At 41.1% G+C, this 25,660-nt stretch overlaps 1 protein-coding gene across 1 annotated transcript in view; it reads left to right on the forward strand.

The window, feature by feature from the left end:
* The window catches only part of LOC132881999 (dedicator of cytokinesis protein 2), a 282,249-nt gene that overhangs the window by 24,355 nt on the left and 232,234 nt on the right, over positions 1-25,660 (forward strand). Inside the window, exons 11-17 of the mRNA XM_060915143.1 lie at positions 9,680-9,755; positions 9,989-10,065; positions 13,156-13,406; positions 15,221-15,319; positions 18,583-18,655; positions 20,642-20,745; positions 24,841-25,027. Coding sequence (XP_060771126.1) covers positions 9,680-9,755; positions 9,989-10,065; positions 13,156-13,406; positions 15,221-15,319; positions 18,583-18,655; positions 20,642-20,745; positions 24,841-25,027 — 867 coding nt within the window. The remainder of the gene's footprint in view (positions 1-9,679; positions 9,756-9,988; positions 10,066-13,155; positions 13,407-15,220; positions 15,320-18,582; positions 18,656-20,641; positions 20,746-24,840; positions 25,028-25,660) is intronic.

The following is a 25,660-nucleotide window of genomic DNA, read 5'->3' on the forward strand; positions in this document are numbered from 1 at the left end:
TATCGCATCTCTACTACTACTACTACTACTACTATCACAACTACTATCGCATCACTACTACTACTTTCGCATCACTACTACTACTATCACATCATTACTACTACTATCGCATCACTCCTACTACTACTATCACATCACTACTACTACTATCGCATCACTACTGCTACTATCGCATCACTACTACTACTATCACATCACTACTACTACTACTACTACTATCACATCACTACTACTACTACTACTACTACTACTACTACTATCACATCACTACTACTACTACTACTACTATCACATCACTACTACTACTACTACTACTACTATCACATCACTACTACTACTACTACTACTACTACTACTAATAATAATAATAATAATAATAATAGTAATAATAAATAGTAATATTAGTAGTAGTAGTAGCAAACTAGATAGAGACTGTTACTACAGTCACAGTAATTTGTGCTAGCTGACCTTTGTCAATTGAAGGTCGACATGAAGGTCATTTTGCTGAACAAAATAAAAAAAAATCATGAAAATTGACAGTTACAGTACCCTCCACAATTACTGGCACCCCTTGAAAAGATGACTAAAAAGGGTCAGAAAAAATACACCTTTTGGTGAAGTCGCTTCATCTAACACTGAAAAAAAATGAGAAAAATTCAAGCTTTAATTGTAACAAATTTATTTTGAGAAAAACAAATTCCTCATCAAGAAATAATAATTTTCAACAAAAATACATGTGCCACTATTATTGGCACCCCGGAAATGATAGTGAACGCAATGTAACTGAAGAATGTTTCCCATTTAAATTGTACAGTATTTCTGAGTTGATTGGAGTGTGTAGGAACTTTCAAGCTGTAATCCATGACTTCCTGATAAACTGGGGAACAAATATGAGGTGACACAGAGGCCAAATTCCCTTAGTCATCCATCAACATGGGAAAGATAAGAGAATACACAAACCAAATGAGGGAGAAGTGTATTAACCTTCATAAGTCAGGGAATGGTGATTTAAAAAAAAAATGACTTGCCTGAAAATATCCATTTCTACTGTTAGAGCAATACTAAAAAAAATTGGACACCAACTGGAACTGTTAGAAACCTGCCTGGAAGAGGACTGAAATTTATTTTGCCCCCATGTACAGTGAGGAGGGTAAGAGAGGCAAAAAAAAAAAAATCCCCAAGGATAACTGTTGGTGAATTACGAGAAATAGTAAAATCTTGTGGTTTCCAAGTCTCCAAAACCACCATCAGACACCAACCCCAGTGCCAACAGATTATTTGGAAGGTTTGCCAGAAGAAAAAAAAAAAAAGCCTTTTTATTCAGTTAACCACAAATGTAAGCACCTGAAGTTTGTGAAATGCTACTACAGCTTTTGCTGGAACTGTGTTCTGTGGTCTGATGAAACAAAAATGGAGCTTCCTGGCAATAAACACTCGCAGTGGGTTTGGCATAAAAAGAAAGATGGCTATAATGAAAAGAACCTAGTCCTGACTGTAAAATATGGTGGAAGTTCTGTGATGTTTTGGGGCAGTTTTTCCTCCAAAGCCCCTGGAAACCTTGTTAGGGTACATTGCATCATGGACTCCATGAAATACCAGAACATTTTAAATCAAAATCTGGCTCCTCTGCCAGGAAACTAAAACTGGGTCATCATTGGATCTTCCAGCAGGACAATGATCTGAAGCATATGTCTAAACACAAACATGCTTAGCTGACCACAAAATCAAGCTTCTGCCGTGGCCATCTCAGTGCCCTGACCTGAACCCCATTGAAAACCTGTGGGATGAGCTGAAGAGGAGAGTGGACAAGAGAGGGCCAAGGACCCTGGATGATCTGGAGAGATTGTGTAAAGAGGAACGGTCTCAGATGCCCTGTTCTGTATCTCCAACCTTATAAAATGTTACAGGAGAGACTCAGTGCTGTTTTACTGGCAAAGGGAGGTTGCACAAAATATTAAATACAGGGGTGCCAATAACATGTGTTTTTTGTTGAAAATAATTATTTCTTGATGAGGGATTTGTTTTTCTCTGAATAAATTTATTTCAATTAAAAGTTGGATTTTCTCATTTTTGTCAGTGTGAGATGAAGCGACTTCACCGAAAGGTGGATTTTTTCTCACCCTTTTTACTAAACTTTACAAGGGGGGCCAATAATTGTGGAGGGCACTGTATAAGTGATTGAAAAAAATCCCATTTTTCATGGATCATTCTGGTTCAGTGATCCAGATCACCACCAAAAATCATAGCAACATAATTCAGCCCAGAGATATTTTGCATGTAAAATTTGGTGAAGATTAGTTAAAAACCAAGCGAGAAATAGCGTCCTAAAAAATGTTATGATAATAATAATAATAAGAAGAAGAAGAAGAAGAACAAAGTAGAAAGATCCTGAGTGAGCGTAACAACTCACTTGATTGTGTGCATCAGTGTGACTGTCACAGTTACTGATTATCAGGTTAAAAGCACAAAACCTCTTAGCTGCTCTGCTGTAAGTTGACAGTGTTGGCTTGTGTCTCTGTGTGCTCCTGTATAGACTCCTGTCTATCTGAATGTCTATGTGATGTCAATACACGTGATCTAGCCCACTTGCTTGAGCGAGCTATACAGTGTACAGAACAAAACTACCACCACTGGTCTGTATTTTTATTATCCCATCTGTGTTTTCTGGGTATTTTATAATCTAATCTGTGTATTTTGTTCACTAACCTCTCGCAAACACAAGCTGATGTTAGCTTGCTACTGAAAACATGCTGCCACAATGCTCACTCACTGTCACTCAATATAACTGAGTTAGTCACTGCCTACCTACAGTATGTTCTCTAGCTAAACAAATGAACGACAGTACTCCACAAGAAAGATAGAGCTGATCATTACAACCCCTCCACCAAGTTTAAAAACAAACAAATGCTTGATGTCTACACTGTAAAAAATGTAACTTGCAAAATTGTTGAGTGAAAAAAGGATTCTAAGTTGAATGAACAAATTTTCCTTCTAATTGTTCAAGTAACTAAAAAAAAATAGTTGAGACGCCTTTCCTTTGCCACAAGTTCATAGGAATTGGAAAATTAAGTTTAAGTGAACTTATATATTCAAGTGCTGATTGATGCCCCTTAACCAATGCCACTGCGCATGCGCACTTCACAAGTTTGAAAGTTTCAACGGTCGGGTGGAGGGAGAAGTCCGTGGAAACCGACACGAGACGTTGTATAGGAGTATAGACTAAGCTTTCCTCAAAAGAGGCCAGGGAATTCCCTCCTTGTATGTCTGTATTTGTTTCTGTTTGTGTAATAATAGGCAAAGTGAAGTAGAACTTATGGTAAGTGTTGAGAGGTTTGTGTGAACTAAAAAATGTAATGCACACTAAATCATTGTAAAAAAAAATAGTCAAGCCAACTTAAAAATGTAACGCAACCTGCTGCCAAAGGATTTTGAGTTGTTGTTGTTCGTTTAATCTCTTACAAGAGTTTATAGTTTGGTGGCCATGAGCCATCCGATGGTATCGGGGTCAAGTTCAATAAGGCCATCTAGTCCATGAGGAGGCCGGAGGTGGGGGCAATCTTCGATTATGTGCTGCAATGTCTGTTGAAGGCCACAGTCACATACGTCGTCATCACGTGCGCCGACAGATTTTAGGAATGCTCGGGTCTTGCAGCATCCAGTACGCACTCTGTTTAGTTGCACCCAGGCGTTGCGGTCCAACTGGTGGCCGCTGGGTTTGTCTGATGGAATTCTAATGAATGTGTGAAGTCTAGTGTCACGGGCACTCCATTCTTCCTCCCATCTGCTTTCCACCCATGTTGTCGACAAGGGCGGATGTTCTTTTTGGAGTTTGGCAGCTCTAATGGCAAAGTGATCTCTTTTAATACGCTGAGGCGCTGAGGTGCTGTTAAGAGAGGGGATCAGACTTCCAACCTCTTTAGCCTTTTCAGCCAGTTTCAGCACCTGGTAGTCACGTCGGAGAGAGGGAGGTGGAATGCCAGAGATCACTGGCAGCATAACTGTAGGTGTGGGCTTTAGGGCTCCTGAGACCACTCGCATCGCATCGTTAAGTACTGTATCGATTGCTTTGGTGTGTGAACTATGCGACCATGTGGGAGAAGCATATTCGGCTGTAGAGTACACCAGCGCGAGGGTTGACGTGCGCAGGGTGGTGAACTTGGCTCCCCAGTTGGCCCCAGCAAGCTTTCTGATGATGTTTACTCTCATGGAGGCCTTTTCAGCCGCGTTCTTTAGATGTTGGCCGTAGGTCAAGCTTCGGTCGAGGGATACACCCAGGTAGGTCGGCACAGGGTCAAACCTGATTCTCTTGCCGTGTAGGTTTATCTTCAGCTCCTGCTTGGCAAGTCTATTGGCCAGGTGGTATATTGTGCATACCGTCTTGGTCTCACTGAGTTTCAGGTGCCATAGATCAAGGTATTTGCAGAGTTGGTTCAGGTCAGATTCCAGAGTGGTCTGTATCTCCTCATAGGTTTTTGCCGAGTAGCCGATAGCGCTATCATAGCGATAGCATAGAGGTACTTGCTTGATCTAGTTGGGGGATAATCCACTGTATAGATGCTGAAAAGTATAGGGGCAAGAACAGACCCTTGCGGTAGACCGTTGCGAATCGTCCGTTTCCTGCTGCATTCCCCACTCGAGGTCACGACATAGAAGGTACGGTTTTGAAGCAAGATCATGATGAATCTTACAAGCTTCATGTCGGGGATGAGTTGGAGCAGCTTCAGGTACAGACCGCGGTGCCAGACAGTGTCATAAGCAGCTGTAAGATCAATGTACAAGACGCCGGACTTCTCCTTACGTTGGAATGCTGCCTCGATGTCGTGGGTCAGGCGGACAATTTGGTCGGTGGTAGATCTTCCTCTCTGAAAGCCAGCTTGCTCATGGGGCAAGTGGGTCTCAACAATGTCGTTAATACGGGCGAGGATAATCCGTTCCATTAGCTTGTACGCTATACAGAGAAGGGAGATCGGTCGGTAGCTGCAGGGGTCATCAGCGGGCTTTGGTTTCAAGATGGTAACCACCTTGGCCCGTCGCCAGACAGCAGGGATAGTTAGGGTCTCCAGGCAGTTACTGAGGAAACCACAGAGCCATTTGAGTGCGCGGATACCCAGATGGGAGAGGAACTCAGCATGAATAAGATCCATGCCAGGGGCTTTTCCTCCTCGTAGGCAGAGTATGGTGTCCATCACCTGCTCCAGTGTTATTGGTCCTGAGAGATCGCTTGTAGCTGGGAGGTTGTTGGTGAGCTCCTTAATACCGGCATTCACTTTGTAGGTGTGGGCTTTGGTTTCCTCGTTGTTAGACTTCCATTTGCTGTTTTCAACCAGCACTGATGCGATGGAATTCGCGGTAACCAGACATGGCTTTGGCTTGCTGCTACAGCCAGTGAGGTGGTTTATCAAGGTCCAAGCTTGGTGGCTGGAGTGGGTAAAGTCGATGGAATTTACAGTTTCTTCCCATCTGGTGCGTCTTTTTTCACCAAGGATCTCCATTAGCTTCTCACTTTTTGATGGCTTCTCTTCCAGGCTGGCTGTGTTGTAGTTGTTTAGCGCTGTGTCACACTCCCTGTCCCAGCAGGGTATATAGTTCTTCCGGTGTCCCCTAGGAATTGAGGCTTTGGCAGCTGAAGAGAGCATGCTGGTAAATGCGTTGTAGGTCTCCGAGGTTTTCCCTGTAGGGTCGGGTAGGTCAGCGATCATGGAGTCGGTGAGGTCTGTGAATTTCGGCCAGTCAGCTTTGCGGAAGTTCCAATGTTTTTTCTTGAGGCTACTGATCTTTAAGCCAACCTTGGAGGCGATTATTATGGGGCAGTGGCCAGATCGGGGGAACTTTTCCAAGACAGTCCGTTTGCAGGAGGATGACAGTCTGCTTGAGATGAAGCACAAGTCTGGATTGGTCCAAGTTTTATGGCGTCCCGAGAAGAACGACTTATTGTCCTTGGCATCGTATAAAAGATGGAGATCATTAAGGTCGGTCCATTGCTCAATAGTTTCACCATTTTGATTGGTATCAGGGTAGCCCCACATAGTGTTTCTGCTATTAAAGTCGCCGCACACAATGTTGGTTGTTCCTCCGCGGGGCAGGCATTGGGAAGTTATTGTGCTGGGCGGGGGCTTATAGACGTTAATTATTGACGTGTCGCCTAGCGTAGTTGTGATCCACTCGATCTCGCTGCCAGCAGGTGACTGCTGGATGGAATTCACCTGGATGCCTTCACGAACGTATGTCACGATACCGTGATGCTTGCTTGGTACGTATGCCATGGTGGTGAAGCCCTCTATTAGAAGCTTTTCCTCATTGTCTGCATGTGTTTCTTGCAGCAGGAGTGCATTGGCATCATTTGTGTCCGCGAGGTGGCGGATAAGGTCTCTTTTTGCTCTGGTTAGGCCTTCTACATTGAGTTGAAGGATTTGGGTATCAGAACTTGACATCTCTTTTTTCTTTACTCTTGGTAGACTCATAGTAGACTCTTAGTAGAGATTGAGTTGCTGAGATTAGCCGCACAAGTGCGTTTCTAGGATCACCACGTAGAGGTTCCCAGCTTGAGGATTTTGAGTAAACTCAACTTAGAACCATGATGTACCAACTTGCTCTTCTAAGTTAATTGGCATTATTATTTCAATTTATTTGGACTGAACTTCTAAAGTCAAGTCAACTCAACATAAAATACTCTTCTATGTGAACTTAAAAGAACATTTTGGGGTGTTGTGGCTCAGGTGGATAAGGTGCCATACCATAAATCATCATCCATTGGCCAACAGGCGATGAGCTTGTCCCATCATGTATTGTCCGTCCATTATCCGTCGTCCGTTCAGTGTCGTCCACATTTCACGAAAATCGCTTCGTTTCTCTCAGTTCTTCACCGATTTTTATTCTTTTTGGCAGGTAGGTCTGCCTGGGGTGCATATGGCTTCTACCCAAATTTGCATAATTGCAATTAATAATAATGAAGATATGGAGTAATTAAACCCTAATGAGCAGTTTCCACACAAATCGCTTCTTCTCCCTCAATTCTTCACCAATTTTGATTCTTTCTGGCATGAAGGTAGGTGTACCTAGGGTACATATAATTTCTACCCGATTTGTTTAATTATAATTATTAATGAAGTTATGGACTAATTAAGCCTTAACGAGCAGTTCAACAAAAATCGCTTCTTCTCGGTCAATTCCTTGCTGTTTTGGATTCTTTCTGGCAAATAGGTCGGTATTTCTAGGGTGTAAGTGATGTTTTTTTTAACTTTTGATCTCAACACAAAGAAATTAAAACTCATTTGGGAATTTTCAGATCCAGCTGGATCCTTCTTCAGCCACGATGAACTGTTGCTAAGAAGTGACGTCAGAGCACACATGCGCTCTGACAAGTTTAGTGTAGATCTCCAGAAGTTGGTATCTCCCCCCGTCTCTGTTGAGGGTTGGCTGCAGGGCATGGATGTAGATTGCCTCCTTACCACCATGTTCAAACCACCTGGGGTCCCTGTCTAGCACTTTAACCTCCTCAATGTTGACACTGTGGTCTTGTGTGTGTGGTATGACACCTCAGACGAGTTGACTGAGCTAGGATGCCTATGCTCCCTGAACCTCTGTTTGAGAGCATGCTCAGTCTCTCCAATATAAGAATCCCTATAAGAAGCACATGGGATAAGATAGACCGGGTTAAAAGTCTCCTCTTTCTTAGATTTGTCCTTGGGTGCCATGAGTATATGCCTCAGTGACTACGTTTACATGCACATCCAAATCGAGCTGCTGTCGGTAATCGAGCTGAAGGTCCCAGCAGGGTGCCAGAGAAATCCAATCCTACATGCACACAACTGAAATCGGGCTATTGTGTGAGGTGCATTGTGCACCCGAGCCACAGGTGGCGCAACACGCCCCATCGTGTTGGTACACTTCCAGTTGTCGTCATGAAGAAGAGCTATTCAAGAGTGTAAACAAAGTTATCAGTTCCATGTTCTCCATTGCGCGTTTTTCTCCCGTCCATGAATTTTAATATATTCAACTCCTTAAGCTGAATGAGCATGAACTCTGCCTCCTCACTGCTCCAGAAGTGCACATTTCTGCTTGCCTGTGGCAGTGGGGGCGTGGTCAAGCGCCGGTCTGTGACAGGAGGGCGGAGCCAGGGAGGGTGAGTGGCAGAATAACTATACCTGACGGTAATTAACCTGTGTTTGTGTGTCTTCCCAGTAACCGCGCCCTATTTAAGGAGGCAGAGGGAAGAGCTCATCCCGGGACTAGAACACAGCGCGCACGCGTGTGTGTGTGTGTGTGTGTGTGTGTGTGTGTTTTTCTCTCAAGAATAAAAGTAGGCTGTTAAACTGAAAAGTCTGACAATAAAAAGCCTATTAGTACCAGAAGCTTTGTCCTGCCGTCCTCTGTGCTCCACCCACACTTCAGAGAGCTCTACATTGCCATTTTCTCTTCTTCGTTTGTTCCTCCTGACCTCTTCTGCTGCTCGCTACTACTGTTGTCATGCCGACCGAGGCTGTTGTGTTTCCTGCTTGTGGTCTCGTCACTCGTCACTTCCGGAAGTAGCTCGACAACTAGCTCGATAGGGTATACATGCACAAAGTAGCTCGGCAGAAATCGCATAAACTAGGTCGTGTAGCTCGATTCCGAGAAATCAAGTTCGGTTCAATTTCAGCCGAATTAAGGTGTATACATGGCATTTTGAACTGCGATTTCAGTCGAGCAACGGCAGAAATTTGATTCTCTCTATGTGCATGTAAACGTAGTGACTGTGTTGGTCAGTTTAAAACATGTCTGGATACCTTTGGCTTGATAGAGCCTCATAAGAGTCTCCGATAGGCCTTTCATGTAGGGTATGGTGGCAAGACCCTTGCTTTTCCCTGTGACAGGCTTGTCCCCACAACTGGCTGATGTTGTATCAGTAGTTTTCTGCATAGGTTGTTTCACCCTATCAATGGCCCAGGAGGGGTAACCACAGTTCCGAAGGGCTAAGCACACACAGTCAATCTCCTCCTTTAGGTCCTCCTTGTCCGTGATGACAGTTTCAGCCTGGTGAAACAGAGTCCAAATCACCCCCAGTTTGTGTTGTAGGGGGTGATTTGAGCCAAAGTTCAAATACTGGTCCGTATGAGTTGGTTTACTGTAGATATTGACATTCAAGTGTTTGTCTGGTTTCCGGATTGTCAGTGTGTCAAGAAAAACAATAGAAGCATTATTCTTGGCTTCAGTCGTGAATTTAATGTCTGGGTCAAAGCTGTTCAGATGGTCTGTCAACTCCTGGGTATAACATCATTTGAGTTTACAATGGGTGTTGTCAACGTAACCACCAACCTGGGGGGTGGGGGGCAGTCTGAAGGACCCACTGTTCCAAGTCTTCAAGGTACAGATTGCACACTATTGGGGACTATATAGGGTATATAGCGTCTATATATAGTTTGTATATAGTGTATATAGCTTGCAACATTTATTGCTCAAAGTGGCCCACTTTAGATTGTTCCTTCTGGACTAGACGAGGCCAGAGTGAGTTACGCCGTCATTGATGGGCTTGTTAATTGTTGTTTTGAAAACCCTTGATCACTGACCCTGGCATATAAACGAATATATTTGACATATCTTTTACTTTATCCTTATCGAAAGTTGGAAGGGTGGATGTTTGGCTCGCTGTAGAGTTACTGTTTGAATATGAAGCAATCTGTCTTTGTCGCCTCCTTCACAGTGATGGACATCAGCGACATTATCAAAGGAAAGACAGAGTGTGATGAAGAAAAGCAGTACTTTATTCCTTTTCAACCGTAAGTTATTGATTCCCTTGTTCTTCTCTCCTGCCTCATTTGAAATTCTCATTTCTTAGACTCTTATCATCCAAGTCGTTTATCTTTCACTCTTCACTGCCTGTCACCTATTTAACCTACCGTCATTTATCTTGAGGAGTGACTAGTCTCATCGTCTTTTCCTCTGGATGGCTCTGTGTGTGTGTGTGTGTGTGTGTGTGTGTGTGTGTGTGTGTGTGTGTGTGTGTGTGCAGGGCCATGGCTGAAAACGACTTTCTTCACACCCTCCTGACCAAAGTGACCACCTCCAGAGGAGACAGTGGAGGACAGGGTAAGACTGTCATTCCTGCTCTAAAGTGCATGGTGTTAAGTGGTATTATTTCTCTTTGTTACAGGTTTATTACAGCACTGCGTCCAATGTGCAATCCTCCAAACAGCAAAAGAGCATAGGTCGGGATTATAATGATCTACCTTAGGGACTCAAGAGCTGAAGTTTATAGCTTTCATTAACACCAGCGAGTGGAGGGCAGTGTGGGGAGACGGCGAAACCAGAAAACGGAAATAGTTGCATGTCTGTGATATACACTTTATATCAAGTGAAATGAGATTAGTTTTTCCTTGTGGATCTAAAATCCATTGGGAGCAGAAATATAAATTCTTCAAGCAGGGACAGGCGTTCATGGTCATAACTTTTCTTTCAACTTCAATTGCTTGAAAAAAAACTGTCCTGCTTGTTAGACGTGTTATGAGTTTTGGACACCATCTGTTTGTAAATGGCATCCTGCATGTAATTCTGAACAAAAAAGGCATGGTCTAATATCATTTAAAAGAACAATTTGCAAACGTTACACTTACACTACGATCAACCAAGTTTGACTTTTGATGTCTTATATTTGCCTTTTATCCCCCACTGGCCGAAAGGCCCTAAGGGGGATTATGTCGTGGTGATGTCTGTCCATCCGTCCGTCTGTACGTCCGTCCCAGGAAGGGTACTCACCTTCTGAAATCAACTCCTCTCAAAATTTTTGGAGGAATTTCATGAAACTTGACAGGATTCTTTGTTACAGTGCCTTGCAAAAGTATTCATCCCCCTTGGTGTTTGTCCTGTTTTGTTGCATTACAAGCTGGAATTAAAATGGATTTTGGAGGGGTTAGCACCATTTTGATTTACACAACATGCCGACCACTTTAAAGGTGCACATTGTTTTTTATTGTGACACAAACAATAATTAAGATGAACAAACAGAAATCTGGAGTGTGCATAAGTATTCACCCCGAAAGTCAATACTTTATAGAGCCACCTTTTGCTACAATTACAGCTGCAAATCTGTTGGGGTATGTCTCTATTAGCTTAGCACATCTAACCACTGAGATTTTTGCCCATTCCTCAAGGTAAAACTGCTGCAACTCCTTCAAGTTAGATGGGTTGTGTTGGTGTACAGCAATCTTCAAGTTATGCCACAGATTCTCAAATGGATTGAGGTCTGGGCTTTGACGAGGCCATTCCAAGACATTTAAATGTTTCCCTTTAAACCACTACAATGTAGCTTTAGCAGTATGTTTCGGGTCATTGTCCTGTTAGACCGTGAACCTTCGTCCCAGTCTCAAACCTCTGGCTGACACAAACAGGCTTTCCTCCAAAATTGCCCTGTATTTAGTGCCATCCATCTTTCCTTCAGTCCTGACCAGCTTTCCTGTCCCTGCAGATGAAAAACATCCCCACAGCATGATGCTGCCACCACCATGCTTCATTGTAGGGATGGTGTTCTCAGGGTGTTGGGTTTGTGCCATACATGGCATTTCCCATGATGGCCAAAAAGTTACATTTTTGTCTCATTTGACCAGAGAATCTTCTCCCATGTGTTTGGGGAGTCTGCCACATGCTGTTGGGCAAACTCCAAACGTGATTTTTTTAAGCAATTATTTTTTCTGGCCACTCTTCCATAAAGCCTCACTCTGTGGAGTGTACGGCTTAGTGGTCCTATGGACAGATACTCCCACCTCCACTGTGGATCTTTGCAGCTCCCTCAGTGTTATCATTGTTGTCTTTGTTGCATCTCTGATTAATGCCCTCCTTGCCCAGTTTGTGAGTTACGGTGGGCGGGGCCTTTTCTTGTCAGGTTTGTAGTGGTGCCATATTCTTTCCATTTTGCTATAATGGATTTAATGGTGCTCCCTGGGATATTCAAAGTTTGGGATATTTTTTATAACCCAACCCTGATCTATACTTCTCCACAACTTTGTCTCTGACCTGTTTGGAGGCTCCTTGGTTTTCATGTTGCTTGCTTAGTAGTGTAGCAGAGTCAGGGTCCTTCCAGAACAGGTTGATTTATACAGACATAATGTGACAGATCATGTGACACTTTGATTGAACACAGGTGGATCTTAATCAACTAATTATGTGACTTATGAAGTGAATCGGTTGGACCAGCTCTTATTTAGGGGTTTCATATGAAAGGGGGTGAATACTTATGTACACTCCAGATTTCTGTTTTTTTCATCTTAATTATTGTTTTTGTCAAAATAAAAAACAATGTGCACCTTTAAAGCGGTAGGCATGTTGTGTAAATCAAATGGTGCTAACCCCCCCCAAAATCCATTTTAGTTCCAGCTTGTAATGCGACAAAACAGGACAAACACCAAGGGGGATGAACACTTTTGCAAGGCACTGTATATGTTGGTAATATGCATATTGCAATTTTATTCCATTCAGTTGCATTTTACCAGAGTTTTGGCATAGTTGCCAGCGGGGGATATTGTGCTCTCAGAGCACTCTTGTTCGTTTTGCATTGGAGCTACATGCCTAACGTTGCATACAAGTAATGGATGTCTATCTTACCCAAAACCTTTATTGTAAATATCAGTCTCAAAACAAATCCAGTTCATCAGTAATGCCACACAGTATTATTTACTGAACTGTAGAAAAATGAAGAGAATTTATGAACAGTGCATATAGTTACCTGGCAACCATCGTACAGCTGAAATTATTTTTGAGAACAATTGAGTGATTCCACCCCCAAGGTCCCATCACAATATACAGTAGTTTTATTTTTAGTCTATATTTAAATTACGAAGCTTAACTATGCTGTTCAAAGGAAGCATGTGAAAATGTGGATATGTATTCATGAAAAAGATTTTGGGTGAAATAGACTTTCAGTACTTATTACATCAGCCTCATAGCTCTAGTAAAAGATTATAAAAGCAAATATTGAACACCAGACATGTCTTGGCTCTTTAAGTGAATTCAGAGAAATAGAAAATTGTGTGAATTAGGTTTTTCACTCAACTCTTTCTTGAAAAGAAAACATCCAAGCAAGTTGGAGAAGAGTGCGCCAATATTATACTGCTTTCAAACTATACTTACTGTCATATTTTGCACTGATTCTTCTGAATTTTTGTTTACCTTACACTTGTCCCACAGGCCTATGGGTGACGATGAAGGCTCTGGTTGGTGATATTGTTCAGATCCGTAAGGAATATCCCCACCTTGTGGACCGGAGCACTGTTGTGGCCCGCAAGCTGGGCTTTCCAGAGATTATCATGCCAGGAGACATCCGCAATGATATCTACCTCACCCTGCACTCAGGAGACTTTGACAAGTACAACAAAACTACACAGAAGAACGTAGAGGTCATCATGCTTGTGTGTGACGAGGAGGGCAAGGTCGTACCGGTGAGTGGTTTTCACCTTTGACCTCTGATCAACCAGGTGGTGTCAGTAATTTTACTTCAACTTTCACTGACTTATCTGATTCAATCAGAACCTCTCTCTCTCTCTCTCTCTCTCTCTCTCGCTCCATATACAGGTGTCTATAATGATTGGCATAAATCTCCTCATAATCTTTTTAATCTAACCAGCTTTTAGATGTGTGCTGGGCTTGAAATTAAGCCTGCAAAATATGTAACTCCGTTCATTTGCCAGCCACTTTGCTGAGCAAACAAATATAATATGTGTTATACAGTCTGGATTTGTAGTGTGACATGTAAATTGTGTTTTCTATATGGTTTATCTATTCAAAATATCTATTTGAGTGACAGCAGGTAAGAACTAAATAGTGTGAAAGAAAAAAATAAACTGTTTTTTTTCATAATTATTGTTTTCATGAATTATTTTAGTTAACAGTGTAATAGCACAGTGCAGTAAACTGATAGTTATTCATCGTCGTCATAGTCATTGTTGGCTGTCCATTGCTAACGATGATGACTGGGTTTCGTGAGCCCTCATATACTCCCTTTGACGCTTGTCTTCAATTGCGGACACTGAGCTTTTCACTATGCTTCGCCATGTTGCTCTATCCAAGGCATCCCTTTCCCACGTCTGATCGATAATTCCAGCATTCTTCATGTTCCTCTTCAAGACTTCTTTGTACCTTAGTTTCTGTCTTCCTTGTCTCCTCTTTCCGAGGCTCAGTTCTCCATAGAAAATGGCTTTGGGTAGTCAGGTGTCAGGCGTGCGCCAGATGTGTCCAGCCCAACAAAGTTGGGAGGCTGTGATCAGGGCTTCCACACTTACTATTTGATTTGCCTGAGGACTTCTACATCAGGGACCTTGTCCTGCCATCTTGTTTTGAGGATTTGACACAGGTATCAGAGTTGTAGCCTGGTCAGTTTCTTGAAATGTTTACAGTAGAGCATCATGCATTTGGTGACATAAAGCAGGGATGGTAAGACTTTGGCATTGTATATTTTCAACTTGGTGGTTCTCTTGATGTCATGGCAAGACGACCATTAAAAACTGATAGGTATTAATGAATACATGTATCAATTCAATTGCCTTTTATACATTTAAGACAGGATGGTATGGTGGTGTAGTGGTTAACACTATCGCCTCACAGCAAGAAGGTTCTGGATTTGAGCCAAGTGGCCGACGGGGGCCTTTCTGTGTGGACTTTGCATGTTCTTCCCGTGTCTGTGTGGGTTTTCTCCGGGTGCTCCGGTTTCCCCCACAGTCCAAAGACATGCAGGTTAGGCTAATTGGTGGCTCTAAATTGACTGTAGGTGTGAATGTGAGTGTGAATGGTTGGTTGTCTCTATATGCAGCCCTGCAATGATCTGGTGACTTGTCCAGGGTGTACCCTGCTTCTCTCCCATAGTCAGCTGGGATAGGCTCCAGCTTTCCCACGACCCAGGATAAGCGGTTATGGATAATGGATGGATGGGCATTTAAGACATATTATAGATATATTTTGAGTAGTGATGTTTGGTAATGTAAGTATAAATGCTAGCTGGCTACTGAATTTGGAAAATGTCTAGCCAGAGTGACTGGTATGCTTCAAAGTTAGTTTCAAGTTACAATGGTTTCACACATTGTAAACCATCTGGTAAATATATGAACATGCACATACACATACACATATACAGAGCATTTAAAAATCAGTGTAGTTATAAATTGGATCTGAGAGATTCAACTGATATAATTTATCAAGAAAGACATTACATTCAGAGTTTGGTAAACTGATTCACAGCTTTTACTGTTTATTTCTCCAGAATGCCATCTGTTTAGGAGCCGGAGATAAACCCGTATCTGAATACAGGTCTGTCATCTACTACCAGATTAAACAACCACGGTGGATGGAAACTTTTAAGGTTGGACCTTTCTGTCTTTCTATTTTGACTGGTACTGTGTATATACAGGGTGTTTCAAAAAATTTGATATTATTTGAAATGTAAATATCCCAGAAACTACATAGTCTAGGCAAATGAAACTGAACAGGCTTAATGTTGAGCAATATAAGATTTATTCCTCAAAATCTGAATGAGAAATTTAAAAGATATGTGGATTTCATGAACGATTTCACAAATTTTCAGTATGTTCACCACCTAAGACATGGCACACAGACGGACAGCCTTCCTCTTTGAACTTTTTGTGCCATGTCCAAATCTGCATTGCAGTTGGGGCACTTTTAGAGAATTCTCTCATAAATGCGTGCTGCACAGTCTGGTTCGACTGTTTCTGAGCGTACTCTAACACACACAATGCCTTTTCTTTTCCAGTGAATGGCATTTCTATACCTAAAAAGATAAAAATAAAAAAACATTAAACATAAAATTTTGACCTGTTTCCACACATGCTGTTAAAATTTGAGGTCAATTGAACAAGAATTGAGAAAGTTATTAGATTGTGAAATGATATCAAATGTTTTGAAACACCCTGTGTGTGTGTGTACATACACACACACAGTACAAGCCAAAAGTTTGTACACCTTCTTATTCAATGTATTTTCTTTATTTTTATTAATTAAAAGCCACTTCCTGTATTAAAGTAATGATGGATGTCGTTTCTCTTTACTTAGTTGAGCACTTCTTGACATAATATAGATTACTACAGTTGTGGAATAGGGCTATTTACTGTATTTTTATTATTTACTATTTACTGTTTGATCTCAAACGCATTAAGAAGGGAAGAAATTGCACTAATTAGCTCACCTAATTAGTCACCTGTTAATTGAAAAGCATTCCAGGTGACTACCTCATGAAGCTGGTTAAGATAATGCCAATAGTGTGCAAAGCGTCATCAAGGTAAACACTGGCTACTTTGAAGAATCTAAAATATCAAACAGATTTTGTTTTTTTAAACACTTTTTTGTTTACCACATAATTCCATAAATGTTCCATGTGTTATTTCATAGTTTTGATGTCTTCAGTATTGTTCTACAATGTAGAAAATAGTCACAATACAGAAAAACCTATGAATGAGTAGGGGTGTACAAAGTTTTGACTGGTGCTGTATGAATGGAAAGCTGAGGTTTTAATGCACTATTAACCATGTTAATAAACATGTTAATAAAGTCATATCTTATGTTTGCCAACTTTAGACAAGCTGAATAAGTTATAGTGGTGTCTAATTGTTTAAGGGCGCTAAGTATGAGCATGATTAAAAATATAGTTAATTGTGCAGCAAAGTATCAGTTGTGGAAGACCTTCATAACTAGTTGCACTGAGGTCATAATAAAATTATATCACACATTTTAATACAACCCCGATTCCAAAAAAGTTGGGACAAAGTACAAATTGTAAATAAAAATGGAATGCAATGATGTGGAAGTTTCAAAATTCCATATTTTATTCAGAATAGAACATAGATGACATATCAAATGTTTAAACTGGGAAAATGTATCATTTAAAGAGAAAAATTAGGTGATTTTTAAATTTCATGACAACAACACATCTCAAAAAAGTTGGGACAAGGCCATGTTTACCACTGTGAGACATCCCCTTTTCTCTTTACAACAGTCTGTAAACATCTGGGGACTGAGGAGACAAGTTGCTCAAGTTTAGGGATAGGAATGTTAACCCATTCTTGTCTAATGTAGGATTCTAGTTGCTCAACTGTCTTAGGTCTTTTTTGTCGTATCTTCCGTTTTATGATGCGCCAAATGTTTTCTATGGGTGAAAGATCTGGACTGCAGCCTGGCCAGCTCAGTACCCGGACCCTTCTTCTACGCAGCCATGATGCAGTAATTGATGCAGTATGTGGTTTGGCATTGTCATGTTGGAAAACGCAAGGTCTTCCCTGAAAGAGATGTCGTCTGGATGGGAGCATATGTTGCTCTAGAACCTGGATATACCTTTCAGCATTGATGGTGTCTTTCCAGATGTGCAAGCTGCCCATGCCACATGCACTAATGCAACCCCATACCATCAGAGATGCAGGCTTCTGAACTGAGCGCTGATAACAACTTGGGTCATCCTTCTCCTCTTTAGTCCGAATGACACGGTGTCCCTGATTTCCATAAAGAGCTTCAAATTTTGATTCGTCTGACCACAGAAGAGTTTTCCACTTTGACACAGTCCATTTTAAATGAGCCTTGGCCCAGAGAAGACGTCTGCGCTTCTGGATCATGTTTAGATACGGCTTCTTCTTTGAACTATAGAGTTTTAGCTGGCAACGGCGGATGGCACGGTGAATTGTGTTCACAGATAATGTTCTCTGGAAATATTCCTGAGCCCATTTTGTGATTTCCAATACAGAAGCATGCCTGTATGTGATGCAGTGCCGTCTAAGGGCCCGAAGATCACGGGCACCCAGTATGGTTTTCCGGCCTTGACCCTTACGCACAGAGATTCTCCCAGATTCTCTGAATCTTTTGATGATATTATGCACTATAGATGATGATATGTTCAAACTCTTTGCAATTTTACACTGTCGAACTCCTTTCTGATATTGCTCCACTATTTGTCGGCGCAGAATTAGGGGGATTGGTGATCCTCTTCCCATCTTTACTTCTGAGAGCCGCTGCCACTCCAAGATGCTCTTTTTATACCCAGTCATGTTAATGACCTATTGCCAATTGACCTAATGAGTTGCAATTTGGTCCTCCAGCTGTTCCTTTTTTGTACCTTTAACTTTTCCAGCCTCTTATTGCCCCTGTCCCAACTTTTCTGAGACGTGTTGCTATCATGAAATTTCAAATGAGCCAATATTTGGCATGAAATTTCAAAATGTCTCACTTTTGACATTTGATATGTTGTCTATGTTCTATTGTGAATACAATATCAGTTTTTGAGATTTGTAAATTATTGCATTCCGTTTTTATTTACAATTTGTACTTTGTCCCAACTTTTTTGGAATCGGGGTTGTAGTTGTAGTGACATGACATTCATGCCACAACTCATTTTGTACATTAAGTTCTTGTTAAAAGTAGAGTGTGCTAAATTATACAGACAGAGTGTTGCAGAGTTGCTCATTTTTATCTATCATTTCAGTTAGTCACAGAGAGAATGAGGAACAAACAGAAAATGGAAAGAGTGTCAGCAAATCAAAAAGGGCCAATGACCATATAAAACACAAATGTATATCCATAATTTATGACCCATGTTGGTGAATGAGATGTTTCTGCTTCCTGTAGGTGGCAATCCCTCTGGAGGAAATGCAGAGGATTCACTTGCGCTTCATGTTTCGCCATCGCTCTTCTCAAGAGTGTGAGTGCTACTTGCAAGCTTAATCACTACTTTGATTTGTCCTCTTCATCACTACTTCGATTTTAGTCCTTTTTTCCACAATATAATTCACTATGACACGTTCACAATACCCTATTGTGCACAAGTTTCGACTGCAGAAGTCGCTCACGTCTTTATTACACCTTAACAACTTTTGAAAGAACTTTCAGTGTGAAGGAGGTCTGATCTATGGCATGTTGTCTGATTGCATTCAACTTAATTCATTTTTAATTGTAAAAGGGTTTTAATGATAGACATGGTCACAAAGCAGCTTGATGCAGATTTGTAGATTTTAGATCCCTAAAGGAACAAACCAGAGGTGACAGAGGCAAGGAGAAACTCGTTGATAGGACATGAGGAAGAAACAATGATGGAAACCAGACAGAAAAGAGATAAAAAAATCATGACTACTTAACAGTTATTCCACGAAATCGAATCATACGTGAGCCGATAGCCGACGAGGCGCATAGTGCCGAGTTGACTATAAGCCATGTATGATGAGATTGAGTGGAATAAATGTTTTATTATATCCCCTTTCACTGGATTTTGAGAAGCAGAGCATTTTTTTTGCCAATTTGATAAGAAGTTTATACAAAACGTCCAACAAAATCATTTCCGCTTAGAATGTAAACAAACCGGCGAAATGACAGGAGCAATTTGTGAAAAATGCTATAATAATAATAATAATAATAATTCTTGAAAAATAAAAAAGATATGTTCTTACCATCAAATACTTTTATTCCATATTTTGTTGCTTTTTTTGTATTTTGGGGGGTTTTCTTCTTCTTTAGGATTTTTTTTTGGTGGTTGGCAAACCAACTTAAAGGTGCATTATCGCCACCGACTGGGTTGGAGTGTGGAACAGGAGATACTTGGGGGGGGGGCACCTATATTCTTTTAGCTATTTCTCATCTCATCTCATTATCTCTAGCCGCTCTAGCTATTTCTGTTTCTTTAAATATTCGATAACAATTTTTGGGATTTTGTTTTTGAGTAGAGTTTTTATTTCGTCCTCGGTTGGTTGAGCAACACGCTCTGCCATTTTGTTTTTCTCTACTCATGGTATATGAGTTGATAGCCTAGTAGTAGAGTAGCCAATCAGAGTGTGCGATTGCTCATATCTAGTGAATGTGGATAAAATAAATGCAGTTGTTTAAGAGTAAAAGAAAATATATCTTTGTCTCAAAAGGATGTATGAGCATATTATGAATTATGGTTCCGTGTTTCGGTGGTGTAGTGGTTAGCACTGTCGCCTCACAGCAAGAAGGTCCGGGTTCGAGCCCCGGGGCCGGCGAGGGCCTTTCTGTGTGGAGTTTGCATGTTCTCCCCGTGTCCGCGTGGGTTTCCTCCGGGTGCTCCGGTTTCCCCCACAGTCCAAAGACATGCAGGTTAGGTTAACTGGTGACTCTAAATTGACCGTAGGTGTGAATGTGAGTGTGAATGGTTGTCTGTGTCTATGTGTCAGCCCTGTGATGACCTGGCAACTTGTCCAGGGTGTACCCCGCCTTTCGCCCGTAGTCAGCTGGGATAGGCTCCAGCTTGCCTGCGACCCTGTAGAAGGATAAAGCGGCTAGAGATAATGAGATGAGATGAGATGAGATGAGGTTCCGTGTTTGAGCACAAGACAGTTTTTTTTTGTTTGTAGCGACAATCCAAAGGTACATATCTACAGCATCCAGGTGAGATTATGTATTGAAGAAAGGATGAAACTTTTTGTCAGAAGTGTAAATCTTTATGTATCCACATGGGAACATCCAAAGTAGCAAAACCTGAAAAAAAAGTCCAGAAAGGTCAAAGCATAAACCGAGTTGCCAGTTTATTATGTGCACTTTGTAGTTATGCAGTATCTCGTAGTTGTTACGCACAATAGAAATCACAGGGACCATCACAGAACCAGAGTATGTATAAACACACAGAGTTTGTTTGTGAGTAACACACACATTTCTTACATTGCCTGTTTCTCTGAAGCAAAGGACAAGAGTGAGAAGAACTTTGCCATGGCGTTTGTGCGGCTGATGAAGGAGGATGGCACAGTGATGAGGGATGGAACACATGACCTGGTGGTGTTTAAGGTCAGACATACATATGCACACACTCGTATAGCATGTCACTTTTAGTTGTGTATCCTCATTCATAAGGCAGTAAGTAAAATAAATAAATAAATAAATAGCAGTATTTTTTCCCTCCAGATGTGCAGGATGGTTTGAGTCCAAGATGTCCCTAAGGACATGCTGTACATAACCATGTCTCCATGCTGATTATGATTCAGGTTTTAACTGGAGATAAGCAATCATCTCTGTATTTATCATTTGCAGATAGTAAAGTGGGTTGTGGGAGTGTCAACATTGCTAACAAGAAAAGCCTAGCAGGCAGAGAGAGAGAGAGAGAGAGAGAGAGAGAGAGATTACCCCTAGGGTATGTTTGTGGAGATGTCTCAGATGTCTCCCGTCTCCCCAGATCAATGGGTCAAAAATCATAAATGCTACTGGCTAACCCAGAAATGTTAGCACCTCTGAGAGATGGCTGTCTTTGAATGTTAGAAGAGACTTTCCTTTATTGACTTAAACCCATTTTTCATCCAATATCTCTTTTCAGTTAGACACAGTCAGTAAATGCTTGATATACCTAAGGTTTATTCTGACTGGGGAAAGATTATCTTCAGCTACAGCACTCTACACATCAGAAATAAACTTCAGAGCAGCTTGGAACTGCACAGCTAAACACTTTTAACCATGGAAATAGTTGTGCATGCTTATAAAAAGCTGAGTAATCATGCCCTAAGACCTGTGCCCCTTCTCCATGTGATGTCATGCAGAAAAAATGTGAAGTTATGGTACACCAGTGCTTGAGGGTTTAAAAACCGAACGTTTGGGACACAACTTTGTCACAAACTTGATGTTTCATTACTCGCTCAAATGGTTGTGCAATGACTAGTGTGACTTTTGTCATTTCTCATTCAGTGATGAATGAATTTCAGAGTAATTGTGTCAGTCTCTTTACCAAAACATAAATTGGATGAAATCACTCAGACAGATAGGAATGATTTACTACTTGAACCCGTTGTATCTAATTAGGTAGTCTGTAGATGTAATTAGTTAATTGACCATGCTCAATTTAATCAACTATTTTAAGGTTTCTGTTCCAAATATAGATCACGATTAATTCATGAAAAATACTCTATCTATCTATCTATCTATCTATCTATCTATCTATCTATCTATCTATCTATCTATCTATCTATCTATCTATCTATCTATCTATCTATGAGATAAGTATCTGAGATATATGAGGTAATGCCAATAGTCTGCAAAACTGCCATCAAGGTAAACAGTGGGTGGCTAAGGTAAAATATGAAAAAAAAATTCAACACTTTTTTTTTGTTTGCCACATGATTCCATATGTGTTCCATATGTTATTTCATATCGTTGATGTTTTCAGGATTGTTCTACAATGTAGAAAATACTCACAATAAAGAAAAACCTATGAATGAGTAGGCATGTCCATTTTCACTGGTACTTACAGTGGTGCTTGAAAGTTTGTGAACCCTTTAGAATTTTCTATATTTCTGCATAAATATGACCTAAAACATCATCAGATTTTCACACAAGTCCTAAAAGTAGATAAAGAGAACCCAGTTAAACAAATGAGACAAAAATATTATACTTGGTCATTTATTTATTGAGGATAATGATCCAATATTACATATCTGTGAGTGGCAAAAGTATGTGAACCTTTGCTTTCAGTATCTGGTGTGACCCCCTTTGTGCAGCAATAACTGCAACTAAACGTTTCTGGTAACTGTTGATCAGTCCTGCACACCGGCTTGGAGGAATTTTAGCCCGTTTGTCCGTACAGAACAGCTTCAACTCTGGGATGTTGGTGGGTTTCCTCACATGAACTGCTCGCTTCAGGTCCTTCCACAACATTTCCATTGGATTAAGGTCAGGACTTTGACTTGGCCATTCCAAAACATTAACTTTATTTTTCTTTAACCATTCTTTGGAAGAACGACTTGTGTGCTTAGGGTCGTTGTCTTGCTGCATGACCCACCTTCTCTTGAGATTCAGTTCATGGACAGATGTCCTGACATTTTCCTTTAGAATTTGCTGGTATAATTCAGAATTCGTTGTTCCATCAGTGATGGCAAGCTGTCCTGACCCAGATGCAGCAAAACAGGCCTAAACCATGATACTACCACCACCATGTTTCACAGATGGGATAAGGGTCTTATGCTGGAATGCAGTGTTTTCCTTTCTCCAAACATAACGCTTCTCATTTAAACCAAAAAGTTCTATTTTGGTCTCATCTGTCCACAGAACATTTTTCCAATAGCCTTCTGGCTTGTCCACGTGATCTTTAGCAAACTGCAGATGAGCAGCAATGTTCTTTTTGGAGAGCAGTGGCTTTCTCCTTGCAACCCTGCCATGCACACCATTGTTGTTCGGTGTTCTCCTGATGGTGGACTCGAACATTAACAGCCAGTGTGAGAGAGGCCTTCAGTTGCTTAGAAGTTACCCTGGGGTCCTTTATGACCTCGCCGACTATTACACACCTTGCTCTTGGAGTGATCTTTGTTGGTCGACCACTCCTGGGGAGGGTAACAATGGTCTTAAATTTCCTCCATTTGTACACAATTTGTTTGACTGTGGATTGGTGGACTCCAAACTCTTTAGAGATGGTTTTGTAACCTTTTCCAGCCTGATGAGCATCAACAACTCTTTTTCTGAGGTCCTCAGAAATCTCCTTTGTTCGTGTCATGATACACTTCCACAAACACGTGTTGTGAAGATCAGACTTTGATAGATCCCTGTTCTTTAAATAAAACATGGTGCCAACTCACACCTGATTGTCATCCCATTGATTGAAAACACCTGACTCTAATTTCACCTTCAAATTAACTGCTAATCCTAGAGGTTCACATACTTTTGCCACTCACAGATATGTAATATTGGATCATTTTCCTCAATAAATAAATGACCAAGTATAATATTTTTGTCTCATTTGTTTAACTGGGTTCTCTTTATCTACTTTTAGGACTTGTGTGAAAATCTGATGATGATTTAGGTCATATTTATGCAGAAATATAGAAAATTCTAAAGGGTTCACAAACTTTCAAGCACCACTGTATGCACACACTCACCAGCCACTTTAATAAGAACTTGTTCTTGAGTCTAAGATTCCTGTTCTTGGCTGGCAGGAGTGGAACCCAATGTGGTTATCTGCTGTTGCATGCTGAGATGCTTTTCTGCTCCCCATGGTTGTAAAGAGTGATTATATGAGTTACTATGTCCTTCCTGGCAGCTCGAATCAATCTGGCCATTTTTCTCTGACCTCTCTTATCAACAACCCACAGAACTGTCACTCACTCAGTGGTTTTTTAGGGTGTTTTTAGGGTGGTTTTTTAGGGTGTTCCTAATAAAGCGGCCGGTGAGTGTGTGTGTGTATATATATATATATATATATATATATATATATATATATATATATATACTTTTATTTATTGTCAAATGGACACCATTCACACACTCATCCTCAAAGTGCAGTTTAGCATAGCATGGCCAGCTACTGATATGTTTTTGGGAAGAAACCAAACAACCCGCGCACACAGAGAAATACACAAATCTACACAGTAACCTGAGCTCAGGACCAAACCGGGGACCCTAAAGCTGTGAGTGTGGCAAAAGCTGCAGGTGTTTTGATTATTTCTAGTAAATACTGCATTTTTTTTTAAAGAGACTTCTGTTTAGTCCAAATCTTTCTGGACATTGCCACACATTTAGGGATGAAGTAGGCACATTTAGGGATCATGGAGGGTGCCTGCGAGAATGCTTTGAACCCCGAAATGAAAACTGGAAGTTTTTCTGCCACCCAAGCAAATCCACGCCTGGTTCCATATGATGTTAATGGCTATCAGATGGCTCTTGCTTGAAATAAAATGAAAACTTGAATCTTCATCGGTCCTTTGTGGTTAATGTACAGCTTCAATGTACAGCTTTACAGACCCTGGAGCATTTGGGACTGCAGGCAGCAGATGAGAGCATTTAATATTCTTCTTCAAGCATGTTGAGGTGTAAAAGTGTGATGACAGACTACAGAAACAGGACATGTGTGAATGATTTGTGTGTATTTGTCAGGTGTGTTTATGTCGGTGTTTTCTCTCTCTTCAGGGTGATAGCAAGCGCATGGAGGATGTGAGCTCATACCTGTCTTTACCCGCTGAGCGCATGCACAGTGACACCCACAAAGGGGGGACGCTCATGAGGAATAACAGCAGTGCGGGCAGCCTGTCGGTCAGCTCACGAGACAGCTTCACCATCTCCACCCTCGTCTGCTCCACCAAACTCACTCAGAACGGTGTGTGTGTGTGTGTGTGTGTGTGAGAGAGAGAGAGAGAGAGGTAGACTGAGAGGAACAAATTAGAACCTTGTCTCAATGTGAAAAGTGCCCTTAATCTTTCATTTCTCTCGAACATTGGTCTGCACAAAGTTTGTACAACATGCATGTCCTCAACCTTGTCCAACTTTGGCAGGCACAGGGCTTTTAGCATTAATTACTATAACCCTTATATAATGTCACAAATTTAATGTTCATTGTGGTCCTACCAAGTGCACTTGCCAGGTGTTTTCAGACAAGTTTTTATACTCCAGTGTTCATTAATAATGTCTATTTAAAACCCAAAACTTATTTGCATATACTCTTGAACGACTGACTCATCTTGGCCGTATTAACTGGAGGACAAACTTGTTTCAGAGCAGACTTCTTACTGACATCAGGCCAGCTGCTACCGCTAACTTAAATTTGAACGTGCTGTTGGATGTGAGCTTTCTTGGAAAACCTTTCCAGTGTTTGTTGTGGTCAGTTGTAGTGGTGTCATTGATGTTCCTTGAGGATGCATAGCATTACATTACAACCCTGATTCCAAAAAAGTTAGGACAAAGTACAAATTGTAAATAAAAACGGAATGCAACGATGTGGAAGTTTCAAAAT

Source organism: Neoarius graeffei, chromosome 2 (genome assembly GCF_027579695.1).
Source record: "Neoarius graeffei isolate fNeoGra1 chromosome 2, fNeoGra1.pri, whole genome shotgun sequence".
In the NCBI taxonomy this organism is placed as follows: Eukaryota; Metazoa; Chordata; class Actinopteri; order Siluriformes; family Ariidae; genus Neoarius; species Neoarius graeffei.